This window comes from Rhopalosiphum maidis, chromosome 3 (assembly GCF_003676215.2).
Source record: "Rhopalosiphum maidis isolate BTI-1 chromosome 3, ASM367621v3, whole genome shotgun sequence".
NCBI classification, from domain to species: domain Eukaryota; kingdom Metazoa; phylum Arthropoda; class Insecta; order Hemiptera; family Aphididae; genus Rhopalosiphum; species Rhopalosiphum maidis.
Window position 1 is genome coordinate 32,078,824 of NC_040879.1, and position 23,358 is coordinate 32,102,181.

Sequence of the window (23,358 nt, forward strand, 5' to 3'; positions counted from 1 at the left end):
TGACAGTAGAAAAAACTATTTAAACAATATATATATATATAAACACAGAAAAATCATTGAAAGATTAAAAAATAAAAATACATTATTAAACAAAAAACTATCCTATAAAAAAAATCATATTCAAAATTTTACTGTATCCAGTCCAGTATATTATATCATTTAAATTGTTTTGTGTATTATATAGTATTATTTATTAAATATTGTATTTAATTTATGTATAAAGAGTTTTTATAATTTTTCGCTGTGACAAAACCATTTAAAAGTTCGTAAACCGTATTTTAAGTGATAGGTATGGAACGTAATAATAAATTATACTCAACAATTGTAAAACGAATACTGCTAACTGTTCGTACAAATATTTTTAATAGGCCTGGATATCAATCTACTATTAGTATTTTTAACATGTTCCGTATCTTAAACTAAATTATATTTACAGCACATTCTTCAGTGTATTTTTGGCTAATTTATTGATAGTTTAAGTAGGTAAGCCCGGATTAAGGATCGATTGGGCCTCGGACTATAAACTTAGTGGGGTCCCTTAAAACTTTAACTTCAACAAAATTGTATCACTACATTTTAAAGACTGTACCTACATAATTGTATAATTGTGTACAAAAAAAAAAAAGCTATATAAATTAATAATTATGTAATAATATATTATACATACACATATTATAAATATATAAAAAAACGCCGTATTTATTACTAACAAAATAACAAATAATAACAATTTTTTCCCTTTCTTTTTCTTTTGCAAATCGTATAGTTTCATTGAAATCAATTAATTGCAAAATATCATTTTTTAAAAACAATATTATTAATGACGTTAAATTTTCTTGAGTCTGGCTTGTTCTATAAATTTTTTTTTTATTTTTGTTAACTTGGAAAAAGTTCTTTCGACCGAACGATTGGCCACTGGAATAGTAAAATATAATCTAAGAGCAATTATAATATTTGGGAATACTTCCTGCAATGATTTTTCGTAAAATAATTTTATTATTATTTATGGGTACCTACCTCATGCTAATAGATCAAGAATAGGTACCTAATATCAATAATTATTAATATGTACTTATACGCTTTCAACTATTAGAATATCAATTTAATATTTATAATCGTTCATTAATTTTTCGTGATATAAAATTAAAAACATTTTTATTTAATTATTATTAATTACCCACTAAAATATTTTTTTTTGACTATTTTAAATGCATTAAAAAAATATATATTGGAGATACTGATGGGCACTCAAAAAATCAATGGGCCCCAGGACCTTGCTCCCCTTAATCCGGCCTTATAAGTAGGGAACTCGTGTCAATATTAAAGTCAGAAAGATAATTAAAATTCCTAGTCGATCGCAATTTAATAATTCGTAATAATAATATACAAATACAATACAGTATATAAAAGTTAATAATAATATAAATGCGTGTACCTATCTGTTGTCTAATGTACTTTATGTACTAATAGATAGTAGCTAATATATATAGTACAAAAAACAAAAATCATTTGAGGGTTGACCAAACTATTTTGTGCATCCTAGGTTTTACCTGTACTCGTACTTTTACCGTAACATTATAATTATATATATATATTACTATTTATCTCAGGGCCCATTATTATATAAATCCGGTCCTGGTACTAACGCCGTAATAGATTTTTTATCACCATATAGCATATACATACATATTGTCATGTTATTAAATGTTTATCAATTAATTGTTATCAATAATTTTTATAGGAAAAATTCTTTAATAAGAGAGACATGAACTCGCCCCAGATACAGCCGGATTATAATCAAAAAACTAATAAATCGAATAAAAAAAGCTAGAGATTACTTATTCTACTCATACATCAAGAAATATTATTATCGAGGCATTTTCTTAGTCATTTATACCAATTGCAGCTAGGTTAATGATGTCAGTATCTAAATAAGTTAAAATACATTATTATATGTGTATCATTTGTAATCTTTTAGATATAAGTTTTTATTACTATTTTATTGTTTCCACGACAATGTCACTTATACTATATTAATAACTTTATATATTGTTAATATTCTGCCCAAGCTCTGATGAGTAAAAACCTGGACTTTTCGGCGAAATGGGATGAAAGGAATTATTTTCCCTTTTTTGGAACATTTAATGGTGGCGTCCATACTATCGCCTTCATTCTATGAGTGACCTTTCTCAAACAAATCTATGAATGATGGTAACTTTGTATATTAAAGCAGCATATTCCCATATATAATATATATATATATTCTTATTTTGTCCGCAACAGTTAGATATCAGAGTAGAAACTAGAAAATTCAATAAATGTTAACAATTATTGTGTTCCTATTTAATTTGATACTCTATTTTCTATTACATTCAGTTTCTATCCACATCATATAACAATAACCTTGCTTATTACCAATGTCATAAATTGTGAAATTGTAAGTAGCATATTTTCTTTTGTAGTAAAAATACTTACTTCACTCTGTGGAGTGACTTCACCTATTGTAAGTCAAAGGCGGCAACACAATATTTAGGATCGTTTAGTGCCCTTTCTTTATCAACATTTTTTTTCAGTCTTGTAAATATTTTATTAGACAATTGTTTATCATATGAAACTTGTAGTTTATTTATTGCTTCTAAGCTAGCAGATTTATATGCCTCACATTCATCGCAAAAGATCTTTTTTTGGTTTAAAAAAATGAAAAATTGGATTCATTATTGAATATGTCAGTGTACTGTCTAAGTGTTACATTTATAAATTAATTATAATTGATGTTGATGTAAAAGGTTTTTCTTTATTCCACTCTAAATACAGTTCATGCATTTTAGAAATGAAAAGACCATTCTCATGATATTTTGTTGTTGATTCAGATCTAATATAGCGGGAATTATATACGACTATAGGAAAACTTTCAATGTGTTTTCACATGTAACTTTTAACATAGTTTTTAATGGATAGTGGACGATCAGTATGTTTGCCTCTTTGGTCTGTAAGTAAAATTGGTGAATTATTTAATTTTTTGAAAATGTTTCTTATTACATTATCTGAAATGGAAAATGTTTGTAAAACCATTTTTAACACACTTGAATTTCCTCCATTTTGTAAAGGTTTAAAATATTTTCTGGATATATTTCTATGTTACTGAGATGGTTAGATTAAATTTTATAGCATTTGGCTTTCGTTTTTTTTTTAGGTATGCTATTTCCCTATTCAAAACCATAAAACAATTATGTAATTATGCTATGATTAAAGTTAAAATATGTATATACCTATTGTATAACTTACAGTAAATGGTAAAATATTTGATAAATTATCATAAGCTGGTGACAGAGAGTCTTTAATTACACTTTCTAAGGGCTTATATACTCTGGATCTTTATCGCTATCATAGTATTCTTCTTTATTTCACTCAGGATCATTTTCACTATTAGTATTTTTATATTTTTATAATAAGAACAAATAAAATACTATGTAAATTTGTGTTACTTTTATTACTAAATATATTATATTTTAATCTATTACAAAACTAAAATTAATCGTAAAAAAGTAACGGTTCTAGTAAGGTTCCGTTTCCCAATATTCGTAGGGTTCTGGTTCCAAAACCGGTTCTTTTTGGTACGGTTCCAGTCCCTGGGCAGTTAGCTAACTACTGTTTCTGTATATTATCTGTGGAATAAATAGAGAAATGATAAAAAGTGAGTTACGTTTTTCTTCGTTAGGAAGGTCGATATTTATTAAACAAATAATATGTTGTATAAAAAAGTTTCATGAGAAATCTACACAGTCCAATATACAATTTTTAGTTTTTATTTAAATGATAATCATAATAATTAAAAATTTGTGCTGACGAATGTTTAACATCAATATAATGATTTAAAATACAATAGGGAGTATTTTGAAATTTCACCTAGGATACAATATTTGGTTGCTACAGCACTGATTATGTTGTATAGTAATAATAATCTGTGTCTAAATTATCTTATCATAATAACCATAAAACATAATATTCATGATGTATAAGGTGTAATACAGTCAAGGCAGTACCTGTAGGGGGTACTCCCTCATCGCCGCAAAAAAGTGTTCTGAGTATAGCCTCAGTTACAGTTTTTGACAAACCAAATAAATGTTATAGGAGACTCTTTTAATCCACTTCAATACTCTTCAAATATTTTTTTGATTTTTAACATTTTTTCCTCGGAAATTTTTATAAATAAATCAAAACAAAACAAAAAGAGAGAACAGCTGCAAAATTATCAAGTCATAGAATACCTGAAGATTCTAAAAATAAAAGATGGAGAACACTTCAACAGATAAATTAATGGATAAGAAGTCGTGGAAAGCATAGCAGAAGCGACAATCAATCTACTATACAAAACCTGGAATAAGCTAAATAAATAGATGTATTAGTATAATCTAAGAAGTTCAATAGATCATTTACCATTAAAAAATGATATGTCGTTGAAAAAAGTATGATAAGAAATCTGCACACTAATGCACAGTGCATTCAATATACAACTTTTGGTTTTTATTTTAATGATAATCATCAATATTAAAAATTTAGAATTTTGTGCTGATGAATGTATAACATCAATATAATGATTTTTTATTATCAGAAATGACTAAATCTAATTCTTTATATGATTAAACCTAAAAATGACCTACGAAATGTTATATTATACTTTCCGCCATTGTTGTTAGTGCGTTTTTCATGTAAGTTGTGCACACTGTTACAAGACCAACTCATCGAACAATATCAAAACGCTTCCGCTTTGCTCTACTACACACAGTCCCATTACATCCTGCGACCTGAATCCGCGCTTTTACTCGCAGTACAATAATACTGTGGTGAGCGTTTTTTCCATTTTTGTTTGTAAATTTAATTCATAATTATTATTCTTATAAATAATCGAATACCTCCTTATTAACATTTATTAATTTAGTTGACTTATATTAACTTTATATTCTTTTTACTTTTACTGTTTTTGTTTGTATTACGAGATATCTTATCAAACATGGGTTCTAACGTAAGTAAAGTTAACTAAATTCTTTCAAAACAAAATAGTTTACTCATACATATTTGTATTTTGTGCATAAAACATTCGATTTAAAATATTAACACAAATGATTTATACGTCAAACATAACCAAAGAATTTTTTACGATAGTGCGATGAACAAAACAGACAATTATTCATTGGTGGTTTAAACTTCCAGACAACAAATAAATCACTTAGAGACTTTTTTGAGCAATGGGGTAAAGTTGAAGCGGCTTTTGTCAAGAGAAACCCTCAAACAAAACAGTAACTAATCGTTTTTATTATGCTAAATACCTATTTCAATAAGTAATACATCATTTTAAAATTGTTATCATTTTTTAATGTTTTAATATCTAGATCACGAGGTTTTGGATTTGTTTTTTATTCTCAATCTTATATGGTTCATCAAGCCATGTCACATACACCTCATAGAATAGATGGTCGTGAAGTTGTAACTAAGCTTGCTATACCTCTTTCAGTATGAAATTCACAAATTATGTGTTTTATTTTAATTGTTTATAATTTATTTATTTAATGAAAAATGTAACATTATATTTAAAGTTAATCTGTTAAGCATTTAAGTAAAATTAATTATCATAAGACTAGTTACTTATACATGATTTATTCTTTAATTAAATTAATTAATTTTTTTTCAATAGAGAAACAAAAACAAGCAATTATTCATTTGTGACTTAAACTTCGAGACAACAAATAAATCACTTAGAGACTTTTTTGAGCAATGGGGTGAAGTTGAAGAAGCTGTTGTCAAGAAATACCCTCAAACCAATCGGTAACCAATCGTTTTTATTATGTTAAATATTTCAATTAATATGATTTTTTAATGTTTTAATATCTAGATCACGAGGATTTGGATTTGTTACTTATTCTCAGTCGTATATGGTTGATCAGGCCATGTCAAATACGCCTCATAGAATAGATGGTCGTGAAGTTGAAACCAAGATTGCTTTACCTCGTTCCGTATGAAATTTACATGTTTTTCTTTGAAATATTTTAATAAAGTATTTATAAAAATAAAATAAAAAAGCAAATACAATTAAGTAGAATTTTAAAGATTGACATTTCAATTATTAATAGTCAATACAATTGTCTTTATTTTAACACATCAAAGTAAAACTAAATAGATTTGATTATTCTTAATATTTAAATTCTTTTTTATTTTCTCAGGTAATTAATGAACCAAATAATACAATTGATGTAAAAAAAGTATTTGTTTCTGGCATAAGTGAGCAATCAGAACATGATATTTTTGAATATTTTAGACAATTTGGTAATATCAATTTCTTAAAAATAGTGAGTGATAATTATACTGGTAAAATTAAAGGATTTGGATTTATTAAGTATGATGTCAAAGCTTCAGCTGACAAAGTTCTTTGTAAGTAACATAAATACACATTCATATTCATTATACATTATGTGGTAAATATATGTTGGTTTAATTAAAGCGATCAGAAGTCATCTAGTTGCTGGAGGAAAATTGAACGTAAAAAAGGCTTTTAGTCATAGAATCCAAGGCAGTTATGGTTATGTTGGAAGATGCCACTATCTCGGTAATAACAATAACTTATGTGTACCATGGGGAGGGTTTTATAACAACATCAATATATTTTATTAATTTTCCAACCCTCTTTAATTTAAATTTATGGTTCAATGTTTCTTCATTTATTGTAAAAAATAATCATGTGTCAACAAATAAATATTATACTTAATTCTTAATGATTGTATTAATAAATTAAATTAAATTAATTTTCTCAATCATATAGAATAAATAACATTTAATAACTATTTAAAATTATTTAGTATATTATACCTGAAAATTAGTCTTTTAACATTAATTAAAATTGGACGTTCAGCACTTTTCGTTATGCCCACAACCCAGAAGTGTTACTAAAATGAATTATTTTTTTGTTATAAAAAAAACTGTATAAATTATATTTAAGCATGTAATTATATATAACTAATATTTTAAAGTGTATAATTGTATTTATATTGGCTCTTTGTATGCATAGTTTAATTGATATTATATTAATCATAACGAATTAAAAATAAAAGTTTCTTTTTACTAAAAATATAACGTGTTACTTTTATTCTAAATGTAACGTCCAACTTAACAAGACAAAATTTACCATGAAAAATAGTTACTAATTAGTATTATTTTTCTAATATGTCTTAAATGCACCATTTCTGTATTTAAATCGGGATCAGTGATCACTGATCAAAATATTATAAATTGTTTTGATTTATAAAATATATACATATTAAATATCTACAGAAATGAACAAGCTGATCTGTGTAAGAAAATATCCAAATATTATTAGATAACTTAATTTAATGTTAAAAATGTAAATATACGTTGGTACTGTGATTTTTAATAACTTTACTTACCTAAAATTAACATAAATAATTAAGAACTGATTTTGGTAGAATGATGTCTATATATTATGTTAATTAATATCATATTAATAACATATTATAATAATTAACAGTTACATAATAATATTAATATGTAATAATTTTACTATATATTTTTGTTAGTATGTGTAATGTATATTATAGAAACTTTTAATAAGTTTACTTATTAAGCTTTGGCTTGGATTGTAAATAAATGATTAAAAAAAAAATTCAAATTACATTTTTTTCTATTCAACTTTTTACTCCTCTTATTATTACTATTACTACTCTAACTCTCTCAGCTTTGCCTATTTTAAGTATAAAAGGTATAATTGTTGTACACAAATTTTTCATATAATTGAAAAAGTTAATTCTTTTAAATGTAGGAAATTAAATGTAATTTATTCAATCACTTTTTTTTTAATCAAAATACTTAAAAGGCTTTTATACATAACTTAATCAATTATAAGTTGCAACTCTAATTTATAATTTTTATACCCTATATAAAGAAAAAATACAATTTTCATATTAACCAGAATCTGTTAATGACTGTTATAATTTGTCAAAAAATTATTGGGTTAATCATAATGTTGACATTTATTTTCAAAGGATAATAAATAGTTTCCATGCCCATCTTTAATATTTCAATTTTAACTTTAGCAAAATGATACTAAGAACACTAAGAAACTAAGAAATACTAATTAGGAAGAAAATTTGTATAGATATTATTGAATAAAATTACATTTAAAATAATAATTTAGTTTAGTTATTTTTTTCTATAATTAATAGATAATTACTTAATTTTAGAGCCATTTTTTTATACTTTTATATGTTAAGTAAATAATTTTGTTTTATATATATCGTAGTCCCATAATTTCAAGTTTTTTATACTAATAACGAGTATCAAATGATTACATTGAAGGTGGGTATTATTTCCTTGAACTCAACATACAGTAGTGATAACAGTTAAAGGTAATTAACACATTGATTATTTTAATATACAAAATGATATAATTGTTCTTAAATTCAATACAATAATATTGTTATTTAAAATAAGTAATTATTATTTTTATTAATTAACCAATATTTTTTATTGTTGCCTACTTTATGATAATAATTAAGATAAAAAAAAAAATAATATAATGGACACAATAAAATGTTAGATAGTCAAATCAATATCAAAATTATTATAAGAGTATACTTCAAAAGTTCAAAAACTAAATTATTATATTTGATTGAATAATAAATATTATATTAATATTAATAAAACTTTAAGCATTACAGTAACCTAGAGCTAGACAATAAATATTGTTTTATATAGTTTATATATTTATTATTTAGTTACCAAGGCTAGACTGAGAGCTAATTTAAACCATTAGAGCACTAATACTCAGTTTCTGTATTTTAATTAAAATTTTACATATAAATTTATTTATTAATATTTTGTGTACATTTGTTATATAGTTGTTTGAGTGGCCGAGATATATTCACAGTTATTCCAGAATTTCTAACATGTTTAATAGCAGTGTAAGGCATTCTAAGGTTTTTAGACAATCATTAATATTATTAATATATTTAGTTAATTTTTGGAATTTTTTTAACCAGAAACATTGTAAATTTTTAACAACTGATGTATCATTGTTCTGTTTTACATATTGAGATTTAAAGCGAAAAATTACTGTACCTTTCTTCATAGCTTTATCTTCTAAATCAAGTTGAGAAAGTTTAGTCAATCATCTGGATTTTATCTAAAATCAAACAAATCAATTATACATTTATACATTCTCGACAAATGCTTTTTTATAAATAAATTCTGACCAGTTACCAATAAAACTAATGGTAATTGCTTGTTGTCTTTTGGTAGCTCCTTGTGCAATACTTTCTTGATGACGTTGCTGCTTTCTTATGTAAAATGTCATTGCCTTCAGAAAGTGATTTAACGTTGACAATCCTACAAGTCGTATCTAAGTTTACTTTTTAAGATATCAAAACAATGATGTAACTGTTGTCAAGTTTGGTATTCTTTATGTCATTTTGATCTTTTTCGACATTGTCCTGGATGATACAGCCCTGAGTGTTTCGATCGTCAATCACAATCTTATCATTGTCATTTTTGGTTTGAATAAATACATTATAATTTTTCTTCTCATGTTTATTCTTTAAGTTTTTTATAGGACTTTTAAACTTGACCTGGTGATCCATAACAAAAATTGTATTTTAACATTAGAAATTAAACAGAAATCATTCAACAATGAATGTAATTATACCACAACAATTAAGAATTTCATGATAAGTATTCACAAACTATTATGTAGTGTTTCTTACTACAAAATCGTGTTTATAATGTTAATTATTAAATTACCATTTTTTTTTTGGTGAACATCACGAAGCCGCTCGAGGTTGTTTCACCTGAAATTCGGTACGGAATGGTGATCGGGTGTCTAGAAAATTTCTAGACCCTAAGGGGCTTGAATTAAAAATGTCGTTCGTGAATGAACAGGTTCATTTGAACGAGTGTCTAAAATGAACGATTCGGTGAATTCGGAACAATCGAAACTGAATCACTATAAAATTGAACGTCGTTCAACACTGAGTCTGTATGACCCATAGATATATAAAATACAGTATTTTTATATATCTGTAGTATAACTATTTGTTGAATTTTGTTCATAAAATATTATCAAACAAATTTCATTAGGCTTATCAAAAGGTTTATGGACTATGGATATAGGTAAAAGACGAACGGATCACTGGCGTCCAGTCTTATCAATACGACACGAATCACTGAATCAGTAAACGACTGAACCTTAGATCATATATATCATGTATATCGTATATATTATATCATTGTATATGATCTAAGGACTGAACGAAATTACGAGAACGAGTTGACAATTCGACTTATGACTCACTTTACCAAATGATTCACTGAACTAGTTCATTTAATCGAATGATAAATTACTGAATCAGTTCACCAAAGTGAACTACCTATACATCCAACCACTAGAAATTGGTTACCTACTAAAAATGTGATAGTCGATTACCGTATTTGTGAATTATCAGTTATTCTATTCCTTATCAGTTATCATTAGGTATAAAAGTTTGTCACATGCATTCCTCGTTTTTTTTTTAATTTAAAAATAATAAAAACATGTCAAAAATTGTAATTGAAATTGAATGTCTAGCTATCAGTCCTCAGCCGATACAAATCGATACTTGTGCTGAATCTATTCTAACCTTGTTACACCTCTTGACGTCAAGTTTGATGGTGTTTTATAGGAGAAAAAGTTAAAATCGTAGTACGTGTTAAAACTTAAATTAAGATGTCAGATATCATCGGGGAAAATAAATTTAAGTAAAACTTAACCTCCCAGGTAGAAATCGGATTGCCGCAATTCGACTATGTGGGATCACGGACGATGTACGCGTAGCAAGGGAAATCAAAATTTGTATAAACTTGTACATATAGTAATATAATGATTAATGATATTTGATAGTTGAATTAATATGCATTTAGGTACAGTGATAATTTTTAATAATATAAAAAAAATTGAAAAAAATGTCCATTATTACATAATATGACCAATATAATATCATATACTATTTGAATGAAACAAATTCAAGTCCTGTTATCTTTGTCTTTTGCAGTCACCTGTGCTTGCCGGTCACGAAGCAACAAGCTGCGGTTCTATTTACTCGCTGTAGTACCGTTTTTTACACTAACACGTATCGTTGTGGTCGACTTCTGCCAAACTATCGTTACATAGCGTAGTTTTATTTGATATTTGTATTTATCGCGTCGACGTCCATCATACAGCGTATGCGTGATATGTCTCCGCATTATCACTCGCCAAGGTCGTGTGGTCGAATCTTTCTAAATGGACAAGTGATTTTATCGTCGGTAATTTATATTTTGCATTATTATATCCGCGTTTTATTATTGCAGCCGCAATGAACGCCGCACGTCCAGTCGCCGTCGAAACGACTGGTATACGTATGTGTGTATATATATATATATATCCAACCTACTCGAGTTCGCCGCCGTCGCTAGATCGTTGGGCAATTGCCAATTGGACCTAGTTTCCAGTGATTTTCAGTTTTTTACGAGCCAAAATATTATTACGATTTTGTCGTGAGACAGTTTTCGCCGTTCCATTGAAGATTTATAGCAGGTACGTCCCGCTGCAACGTTGCCGACAGGTTCTCTTTTTTATTGAGTATTTGCCTTTGCATTTTATTATATTATTATCTTGGGCTTTACGAATTTACTTTTATATTTATATACACATGGATGTGATTAGGGAGAGGGGGGTTGATCACCATTCTACGTCCTAGGCACGTTCCTGTAATCTGTATATATAGTATTAAGCCGGGTATCCTTTACTTCCTCAATACCACATTATATTTTCAGTCATCCGGCTAAATGCTAATCCGATAGCCGCAGCCGGTGACACGAAAAGCAAGTAGAATTAAAATACTCAATCAAATCGCTAGCTTCTTGTGGCATGATTGATTTTAAATAAACTAATCCTCTTAGCATTTAGTAAGTTATTTCTTAGTAAAAATATCAACACTTCTTATAATTGACAAAATTGAAGAAAAATATTGTTTCTTTTATTATTATTTAATAATCTATACCTGTAGTTTTATATATACTAGATAAAATAACATTAACGCTTGAATGAGCCAACTGAAAATTAAGAACTAAAACAAATAATCATGTCCAGGGCCGTAGCAAGGGGGACGAAAGATGCCTGTGCCCCAAGCGCAATTCTTGGAAGTCCTAAAAATAAAAAAAATTGCGTTTTATGTTGAAAATTACAACAGTTAATATTGTGTATTTTATTTTCAAAAACTTCAACGTCCTTTATATTTGTATGGAAGTAATTACTGAAAATAATGTCTAATAATTATTATATTTTTATATAAAAGTATAAAATCAATATATAGAAAATCCTAACATTTAGAAATAATTCCATCATATTTGCATGTGTTCGTAGTCAATATTATACGTTTAAATATAATGTATTACATTATTGTCACGATTAACTTATTATTACTTTGTGGAAATGTTAAATTATCAATGATGTTTGCGTTTTTTATTTTAATTATTTGCTATTTATTATTACCTAATTATCTATTATTATTTTGTCAAACCTAGTCTGTTTTTAATTGTCTGTCAGAGAGATTAAAATTTTTCTTTGTTTTCTCTGGTTATTTTGAAAAGTTATTTACTTTGTAGAGTTTAAAGTTCATTTACTCTCGATATTTAAATATTAAATTGCTTCAATAATCGTTTTAATTGTGTATTATGAGGTAACTTCCGTCTCTCAATTGGCTTGTTATTCAATGCTTAATGGGGCAATGGCCAATAAAGGTAGACGTAAATATAGTTATAATATGCTAGATGCTCCGAGTGCGTCTAGTTTTGTCAACAAATTATATTAAATTTTCCAAATGCGTTTCCGTTTATAAGAGTAATCATCGAATATTATAGGGGTTTAAATTAGTTAACCTCCCCGCGATGTACCCTAAACTAAACTAATACGGACGCAAGTAGTTAATGATAAATACAATTTAGACATGGATTTTGAAATGGGCTTATAAATCATGTTTCATATAAATATATTAACTCCAGCATCTTCAATCATATCTTAGTGAAACAGCTGAAATAATCTGGTTAACGTCAAATCCTTCGTTTTCCAACATCTAAAAAATGATCGAAGTTCTTATATGTATTCGTAATTCGTAAACAAGAGTATATTCATGAATATATATTTTAAATGCATTAATCGGGTAGTGCAAATCGCGACCAGATAACTATTTATATTTTACATCAATCTTGACCAGGCACAGACCAAGAGGCGATAGCCCCCCCCCCCGTTTTTTCTGCCACACAGGTAAATTTTAGGATGTCTGTTTTTTTATTTTAAAAGTCGAATACAAAATCAAATAATAATAAAAAATAAAACCGACATCATTCCCTCAAAAATATTATAGTTTTTGTAATAGGTAATTTTACTAAAAGATTACTAAAAAATCACAAAAAAAAAATTTTATGTGAAAGTGTTTTATCTATATGCGTGGGTCTGAGTAAGAAAACAAATATTGCTCTGAAATCTTCCTAAGAAGGCACTAAACCAGCATGTGTTGAGTGTTGATTCCGTTTTACATACGCGTAAGAGCAAATTTCGCGTTCAGTATATATTTCATTCTATTATTTTTAAAATTAGAATAATTTGAACGATAATTTACATATAATTAGTGTATGATTTGAAGTAAAGATAACTATCTAGAGCCAGGGCTTTGCATCCGAACATAACCAGAAACCTGAAACCCGAATTACAAAACCCAAACCCGTATTAAACAACATCAGACTGAAAAAATAAATACCCGGAAATAAACCGGAAACCAGAATTAATATTTGGTTTAACCTGAAACGCGAATTATTATGTAAAAAATGAGTGGCATATCAGTAGAAAAATGACTGATTAATGGTAAGTAGGACGTAGGTATATGTTTTTTTTTTTATGATATTTGCTTTAAAAATAAAATAAAATGAATGTATCAAATTCGCATGTAAAATCATATGTTAATTTATATAAAATATGAGTCTTTATTTCTTTTCATAATTTATGTACAGATTTCTAATTTATTCATAATACATATTATATTTAGATATTTTTATACATTTTACACAAATTAAAAAAAATACATATAATAATTAATAATCATCACAAGTTTTAGTTAAAAAAAAATTAAAATAAAACACACAGCTATTCGACAGTTGATGTGCTATACTAAAAATAGTTTTGATTTGTGGATTTTACCATCGATGGAGTTAACATGTTTTCAGATCAAAAATACGTACCGGTGAATTTTTCATGTTTTAAATTCTACCTATAAATCGGTGGAATTTACAATCACCCCAATAATTATATCATATTTTAAACAGAAATTGTTAACTAATAGAAATTGACGTGTTAAATCTTTAATTATGTAAGCGTTGATTTCATATTGGTGTCGTATTCGTACTAACGTCAAATGGATACTTTGAACAAACTCAAACAAATTGTAACTTAAAATATATATCTTTATTAAAAACACGTATAAATTTTGTCCTCTGATCACAGTACTTCCCGTACCGCGACTTTTAGAAGGTCCCTTGTTGAACATTCCGTAATATATATTTGTTCTCTCAGTTAATTTGCTTCATTGATCTAAATTCTATAATTATTGTTTAGCATTTAAGTTGTTAATTGTTTACCCTAATATGTTTCCTATTGGCACATACGACACTCCATCACATTATTTTAAAATATGCCTTCATATTTTTTTATTTTCTATAATTTAACATTTAGTTTTTGATTAAAAGGATAATGTATGTTTATGTTGTATGTACATGTTTTTTCTTATGTATATATGATTTATTTAGTAGTCACATTATCGTATTAACTTTTTGTTCTTGTGATCCAAATGATACATTTGATTCAATACGTTTAACAAGGTTTGTTTTTAATAATCATAGTCCAGTCGTGATAATATGTTTATGATGGTCTATAGGGTGTAACAGAAAAAAAGAAAATTATGCTACTTGAACGTATGACAAAAATTATAATATTATATTATAAGTAAATAATTTAAGAAATATACTCATGTCACCAAATTCTCAAAAATCATATTTTTTAAAAAGTTATTACGTTCCAAATTAATTTAATAAAAAAATATTGATATTTTAAAAATATTCTAAAAAATAAACTACTTGACTTAGATCAATCTTTTTACCAACAAAACTGTTCTTATAATAAGATTCACAAATTGGTTATTTTAAATTTATCCAAAAAAATTTTAATTTGATTTAATTTTTTTTATTTTCAGTAAGTACTAAAAAATAAAGTCTCTTGATCAATAAAAAAAAAAAAATTGAAAATATTAATTATAACAAGTTATTTCAAAAGCCAGTTCTATCTGTTACACCCCGTATATTGGTTATCTTCATAGAAAATGTTTATTTATTTTTCATTTGCTTGTTTATTTATTTTTTTTATTATTAACATGATATGTGTAAGAAAAGATGATTGGTTTTTTTATATATATGAACGAGTATACTATTATTATACATACATAAAAACGTATACACAATATTATATACAAACTTAATTCTGATCCTAAATTATTAATTCAAAATTGCATCAATTTGAATTTTTTTAAATTTTTCTTTAATTCTTTTAAGTAAGTATTATCATATAATGAAATCGCATGTAAAACTGTGACTTTTAATCCTTTTAAAATATATGTGCAATTATCATCTTCATTTATATTTTTATTTAATTTTTTACATACATTTTCTATTTCTTTACAAAACTCATTATAGATTATAATAATTATTATAACTATATCTGTATCTCTTTGTCGCCTTTTTTCTAATTTATTTTTCAAAGTTGTATTGTAATCGATTGGTTGAAACTCGTCAAGAATTTCCTATTGAATGTTTGTTCATATCCAATTGTTTTGTTCTCTAGATTTTCTAAAAGTGTACCTACTCGCTGTACCTTTTACAAAATACCAATAAAAATCTTACTTTATCTTCTTCGTTCCCCCATTCACCTCTACGGCTTTCTAAAATTGTTTAAACATTTCCTTACGTTCTCATTGTTTGAGAAATGGTCTGGTTTAATCATTAGAGTTTTGTTATTCATTTTTTGTGTTCGTTTATTTAATGAAATTAAATGTAGTAGTAAATTTGGGTTATTTTTTATTTGATTATTGATTATTCCTGTTGTGTTATAGTCGTTGAATATTGTTTTTTCACTTGCGTTATTAGGCCTATTAAATTTAGTAAAATTATTAAGATTTATTAATATATTTTCATTGGTTTCCGTATTTTCTGTTTAATTATTTATTATTTCTATTGTATACCAACGAAAATTAATTTTTCATATATGTTATTATCAGTATCATTAGTTTTAACATTTATTAATATATTTTCATAGATGTCCGAATATTTTAGTAGGTTATTTTTAATTTTATTCAATCGAGTTTGCACTTGCATTCGGGTTATCATATAATTTTAAGTTATTTTTTGAAATTTCTGAAAAACTATCTGTTGTTAATTTATCATTTAAATGTGTCGAGACTTGAAATGCTTAAAACGGATATTCCTGCGTCTTTTTCTAATTTATTAAGATTTAATCAGATAAAATTACGTTCTTCTTTGCTTAAGTCATCAATTTCATTTAATATTATGGTGCCATTTAAATATTTACCAAATCTAGCTCTTAAATCACTAGTATTAACTGTTGCTTTTAAATTTTTATTAATACAATATTGTACTGTATTTTTACATATCTGTTGCAGTATTAATTTTTATTGAAAATTCGAAGTTAAGATTTTTAAATCACTCATTCAAAAAAAATATTTAATAGCTAATATTTAGTTTAAAAGTAAAAATAAATTTTAATCGAGTAACTAAAAAACAAGTTACTACTATCTAAAATATCTCTATCCTTTCTTTTTCCTTTCTGTTCTATCTTATTATTTATTCCTTCAATGCTATACAGTTGAATTTTTTTTTTTACTGGACCCAGACACTAATTCTTGATTAATTTTCTTCGGTTTCTTAAAGGCCATTAAGTCCCATTGTCACAACACACACGCGCTTCCATCTATATCTATCCTTTGCAACTGCATCTCCATCCTGAATTCCAATTCCCACTAGGTTTTTTTAGACATTGTATATCCACCTTTGTTTTGGTCTGCTTAGTGGTCTTTTTCATTTTCCACTTTAGTATTGCTTTTTTCAGACTCTTAGATCGCCATACGTGACCATATACGATCCTTCTATATCTGCTTCTATGTCAGGCTCATTGTATAGTTGTCGTTATTCTGTATTGCCTCTTATCTCATATTGTCCAGTTTCATTATTCTTTTTTGGGCCGTAGATTCTCCTCAGTATCCTTCTTTCAAAGATTGTTATTTTTGCTTTATCTCTTTTAGTAGTTGGCCAAGTCTTGCGCGTACATAGAATAACTGGTCTGATAACAAGCTTATATTGTGTGGTTTTTTTATTTGAGTGACACTTTTTTGATTTGAAGATTTACTAGATTATAATAGCATATATTTGCCGCAGCTGTTTTTATTCTTATTTTTTCATGATCATTATTTGTGATATTTATTGTAACTCATAGGTGTTTGACACTATGTACTCTTTCAATTTATAATTATCGACTTATAGATATTCTCCGTAATTATCTCATTTAGATATTACCATATTATATTTAGTCTTTAATTCATTTAATTCTAGTCCAATGTCTTTACTTTTTTGTTTTTAGATATTTTTACCAGTTTTTACTTCTTGACTATCTGATCGTAAAATGATAATATCATCTGTGTATGCTAGTATTCCACACTGTCTTCCATTGTCTCTAAATTTAATCCTCCATATTTTTTTTTTAATGACCATTTCTAGTGTTATATTAATTAGTACCAGTGATAATGCGTCTCCTTGTTGAAGTTCGGTTTCGACTTCATATTCATCTGACAAGTGTTGATTGAATTTGACTTTACACATCATTTTATTCATATATAATTTAATCATTCTTACTATTTTAGTTAGTACCCCAAAAGTTATTAGTGCCTTCCAAAGTGTTTCACTATTCACTGTATCGTATGCTTGTTTACAATCTATAAACAGCATATGAAGGTCTTTATTGAATGCTTCTCAATTAGTTGTTCAGCGATAAAAAAGTTGTCGATGGTTGATCTGCCACTCATAAAACCATACTGATAATCTCCAATGATATCTTTTGAACATGGCGTGCGAATGGTGGGTCCCGGGTGTGCCTGGCCGGGGGGTCCCCCCCACATGTAATTGGGGCCCTAAAATTTAAGTCCTACAGCATTTATATGGGTCCGTATTTTAACTAATGTTACTAGAATAAAAATGATAATTTTTCTAAAATATGTTGTGAAGAAATTATGTTCTGGGATAAAAAAAAACAATACAACTTAAAATATTTTAAATTTGCGTGATAAAACTTATTACAATTATAACAACTAGATGTTATTGACTACAAAAGTAAAAATAATAAATAAAATATATTGCAATTATCTTGAAAATAGATTTTAGATCCAACTATCTAATAAAATATTATATAACCTGGTTCTAGTAATACTACTGATTAATATGTGATATAATTTAAGTAATGTTTATTCAGGCATTATAATTTATTGAAATATGTACATTTCTTATTAAGAGAATGCCCAAATTAAGAAGAGGGTCCGAAAAAATTGTAAGCACCCCCGAAATTCAGGTCTGCGCACGCCTATGCTTTTGAATAAAGCTTTATTATGTTTAATATGATACCTGATAAGATTATATACATTGTATTCAGCAATGATATTCCTCGGCAATTGCAGCAATTCATAATATCTTTCTTTTAATAAATCGGACATATTATTGCTAATTGCTACTCTACAGCATTTCCTCTTTACGCTACACTTCTCTAATTAATTTCCCTTTTTCATTTATTTGTTTTATTTAATTCTTGATTATTAAAAAATAATAGATTCGTTTTCACAATTTACCTTATTTTTATAGTAATTCTCATAACTACTTATAATCATTTCGATTTTTTGAGTAATATCCTGCGCTTTACTATTCAAATTATCATACACCATTTACTCTCCGTTATTTCATTCACTAATTCTTGATTATTTACTATTGTTACATTTATTTGATTATTTCTGCATTTAAATCATTGCTACTAATTTTATTATGTATCAGTGTTTATTATACTTTGTTTTTCAGTCTCTTCTAATGGATTATCACTATCATATTCCCTTGTAAAAATTCGATAACCCCGTTCTTATTTCATATACTGTACCTGCTGATTTTAATTTATTTAATATACAAATTTCTATAAGTTCCGGTTTTTATAAGATAAATATCTATTAATTTAGATATAGCAAGAACTCTATAAAAAATAATAAAAGAAAGTATAAATAAATAAACAAAAACATTTTAATTTAAAATAATAAAATTTAATACTAACCTATTTGTACACTAGTAACTTCAAAATCAGTATTCGTACACAACTGTAGGGTCCCAAAATAAATAACGTCTTATTAACAAACTCAATATTTAGTAAAAAAAAACCTTGGTTCGTGTACACACACATACTGTACAAGTCGTAGAGTAACGAACCACGAACTGAGCGCCACTTTGTCGTCTATATGTCAGCGTTTCTCAACCTTTTTAATTTCGCGATCCACAAAAAAGGTAAAAATATGATCAATCACTTCGCGACCCCCTCCCTATCTATAATAAGTATAAATTTGAACAATAAAAGTATCATATCGTCGGGGAAGCCAAATTTTGAATAAAAACGTTCATTTTGTAAATCTGTGTCTTAATATTTTGACCTGCGTGGCCTCCCAGTTAAGAAATGGTCTACGATGATGAATTCAGACGTACACAAAAATAATAAACAAATATTAATATAAAGACTTAATTAAAAGACCGCATTCCGTAATGACAGTGTCACAGGATCATCACCTCTGCTCCTATTTCGATTTTTACATGACCCTTACATGATTTGATTTTAACCTAGTCATCGTTATTTGTTAAATCGTACTTAGTACTTACTGACTATAAGTAAAATTATACTAATTGTTATTATATAGCTTAAATGTTATCTTAACTTAACTTTGGACAAATCTATCATTTTTATGTTGTTACTTAACTTAGTTATACAATCATATATTCATATGTTTGTTTAATTATTACATAATTGTTTTCTTACTATAGTTATTAAGTAATATTATTTTGTATTGCTAATTAATTTTATCTATATATAATTTAAAGCTTAATACAACAGACAACAGTATGTGCGTATGTGCATCGTGCGTGTAGTCGTACATTAAGAGATCCGGCGTATGGAAAACGAGCAGCGTTCCAATAAATGGGTGGATCTCGTAACGTTTTCTCCTTATATTGATATTATAAGTGTCCTTGAACGATTTGAATTTCTAACGAAAAATAGCCGGAATTCACGTATACATTTTTAAAAATGTGTGTTCAACTGTGTGTTTCTTATTATGTTGATTTGTATTTTGATGTAATTCTTATATTATAAATTATAACAAAAATATGTATAGAGAATGACAAATTTATCATAAAACACTCATTATTTTAAAATATGTTGACTTTTTTCAATTTTTTTTTTTAATTTTTAGTTTTATGCTTTTCTAAAACTGTTCAACATTTTTATTTTGATTAAACTTATATTTAATGGTAAAATCACTATCAACTTTTAATTTTAAAATGGCAACCCATGACATAAATATCATAATAAAGTAGGACTTTTTTGAATAAATTTTAACGTTAAAATTATTATTATTCGTTTTACCGTTAGTGAGTTATAGCTGTTCAAAGTTGGGTGGTTTAAGGCTTTTAGGGTTCGTCCAACAGATTATTATTGTGAGGAGTTTGTAACTACAGATAAAACGTTCGTCGTTACGTTCAATGGCGCAACTACCGGGGGGTTGGGTGTGTAATACTGGGGCTCAACTGCCACAGACCACAGTAAAACTAATAATATCCTCTTTTGGTATTTGATAATAAATGTCAAAATTACATTATTTTAAATTTTAATATATGGATCAAATTTAATAAAATTCGGACTACTAACTACTAAGTATTAATACATTACAAATGTACAAAATACCTACGTTTACATACGTGCATTAATACATTATGTCATTATTATAGTAACAATAAAATATAATATTATGATTAATGAGCATGTAATGTAGAAAAATAGGATATATTGTGTATTATTATCTAGGGATCAAAATTTCCAAAAAAACCGAATTTTTTTGGAAAAAATGAGAACATTATGTTTCATTTAAAATTTCCAAAAAAAAATGGTTTTAACGACGGTAAATCTATTCAAAGGTTTAATGAGACTGCGTTGGATGAGCTACAAAAATATGTATAGTGTGGAGTTAAAAATTTGTGTCATGTCCATTATTATTGGGTTTTCTTAATTTAATAATTTTATTTACAAACACCTAGGAATTTATTAATATATATATATATAACCTCATTTTTTCTAATTAACAATTTATCGCCAACCCCAAATTTGTTCACAACTATAAGCGTAAAAAACTTCAATTAGGGCCCTTTCACTAAAAGTGACACTAGTGCCCTAGTTGACCTAGTTACGTCACTGATTGCGTTGATAGTTAATAACGAGTTTATTACATAATATGATTATATGAAATAAGAAGTATTATAAAAACCGAAAACCGCCAAACTATGAAAAGCTATGTCTCGCTAAAAAATTAATGAAAAATAATAATTTGAACGTTAAAATTCATGTAAAAAAAAATGAGCTTATTAATTTAATACATTTTAAATGAAGATTGCCATTTGAAAATCAAAAGTTGATGGTGAGTTCACTATTAAATAAAGGGGTGAAAAAATATAAAAACTTCATTCAGTTTTAGAACAGCATGAAACAAAATATTATGAAGAAAAAAAATTGAATAAAATCAGTACTTGACGAAATAATAAGACGTGTTTAATGATAAAAAAATTATCCTATGTAAACTATAGGTTCTTCGTACTTGTATTTACTTATATAAATTATAAATAGTATTATATTATAGAGTACTTAAAATTTTTATCTACATTTATATTTTAAAAAATTATTTGTTTCATTAAAATTAACAAACATTTACATAATTATAAAGACGAAAACATTAATTATATTTCATTTATACAATATTCAGTATTGAGTTTTTTCAATAAATTAAAAAACATTAGAGTATTTTGAAATTTCACCTAGGGTACAATATTTGGTTGCTACAGCACTGATTATGTTGTATAGTAATAATAATCTGTGTCTAAATTATCTTATCATAATAACCATAAAACATAATATTCATGATGTATAAGGTGTAATACAGTCAAGGCAGTACCTGTAGGGGGGTACTCCCTCCTCGCCGCAAAAAAGTGTTCTGAGTATAGCCTCAGTTACAGTTTTTGACAAACCAAATAAATGTTATAGGAGACTCTTTTAATCCACTTCAATACTCTTAAAATATTTTTTTGATTTTTAACATTTTTTCCTCGGAAATTTTTATAAATAAATCAAAACAAAACAAAAAGAGAGAACAGCTGCAAAATTATCAAGTCAGAGAATACCTGAAGCTTCTAAAAATAAAAGATGGAGAACACTTCAACAGATAAATTAATGGATAAGAAGTCGTGGAAAGCATAGCAGAAGCGACAATCAATCTACTATACAAAGCCTGGAATAAGCTAAATAAATAGATGTATTAGTATAATCTAAGAAGTTCAATAGATCATTTATCATTAAAAAATGATATGCCGTTGAAAAAAGTATGATAAGAAATCTGCACACTAATGCACAGTGCATTCAATATACAACTTTTGGTTTTTATTTTAATGATAATCATCAATATTAAAAATTTAGAATTATGTGCTGATGAATGTATAACATCAATATAATGATTTTTTATTATCAGAAATGACTAAATCTAATTCTTTATATGATTAAACCTAAAAATGACCTACGAAATGTTATGTTATATTTTCCGCCATTGTTGTTAGTGCGTTTTTCAATTAAGTTGTGAACACTGTACACGGCTAATTCGTCAAACAATATCAAAACGCCTCCGCTTTTCTCTACCACACACAGTTCAATTACGTCCTAAATCCAGGCTTTGACTCGTTTTACAGTAATACTGTGGTGAGCGTTTTTTCAATTTTTGTTTATAAATTTAATTCATAATTATTATTCTTATAAATAATCAAACACCTCCTTATTAAGATTTATTAATTTAGTGTATTTATATTAACGTTATATTCGCTTTACTTTTACTGTTT

At 26.6% G+C, this 23,358-nt stretch overlaps 1 protein-coding gene and 2 long non-coding RNA genes across 3 annotated transcripts; 2 read left to right on the forward strand and 1 right to left on the reverse strand.

The window, feature by feature from the left end:
• The first annotated feature begins 4,888 nt into the window (after nucleotides 1-4,888).
• Nucleotides 4,889-8,821, forward strand: LOC113557899 (heterogeneous nuclear ribonucleoprotein 87F-like). The gene is made up of 6 exons (XM_026963440.1): nucleotides 4,889-5,023; nucleotides 5,164-5,297; nucleotides 5,891-6,011; nucleotides 6,219-6,426; nucleotides 6,497-6,601; nucleotides 8,784-8,821. The coding sequence occupies exons 1-6, from the start codon at nucleotides 5,012-5,014 to the stop codon at nucleotides 8,819-8,821; spliced, it is 618 nt and encodes a 205-aa protein (XP_026819241.1). The 5' UTR covers nucleotides 4,889-5,011.
• A 270-nt stretch (nucleotides 8,822-9,091) lies between these two features.
• LOC113558890 lies at nucleotides 9,092-10,085 on the reverse strand. The gene is made up of 3 exons (XR_003405745.1): nucleotides 9,805-10,085; nucleotides 9,268-9,632; nucleotides 9,092-9,190 (listed from the first exon to the last, which is right to left on the reverse strand). It is a non-coding gene; the product is annotated as an uncharacterized LOC113558890 (long non-coding RNA).
• Nucleotides 10,086-11,189: 1,104 nt separating this feature from the next.
• Nucleotides 11,190-20,409, forward strand: LOC113558806. The gene is made up of 3 exons (XR_003405703.1): nucleotides 11,190-11,328; nucleotides 11,389-11,614; nucleotides 20,308-20,409. It is a non-coding gene; the product is annotated as an uncharacterized LOC113558806 (long non-coding RNA).
• Nucleotides 20,410-23,358: the final 2,949 nt, after the last annotated feature.

Coding starts and splice junctions, on each gene's coding strand:
- LOC113557899 (XM_026963440.1), top strand. Junction 6,427..6,496: donor TTCAGCTGACAAAGTTCTTT/GTAAGTAACATA, acceptor GTTTAATTAAAG/CGATCAGAAGTCATCTAGTT. Junction 6,602..8,783: donor TGGAAGATGCCACTATCTCG/GTAATAACAATA, acceptor TTTATTATTTAG/TTACCAAGGCTAGACTGAGA.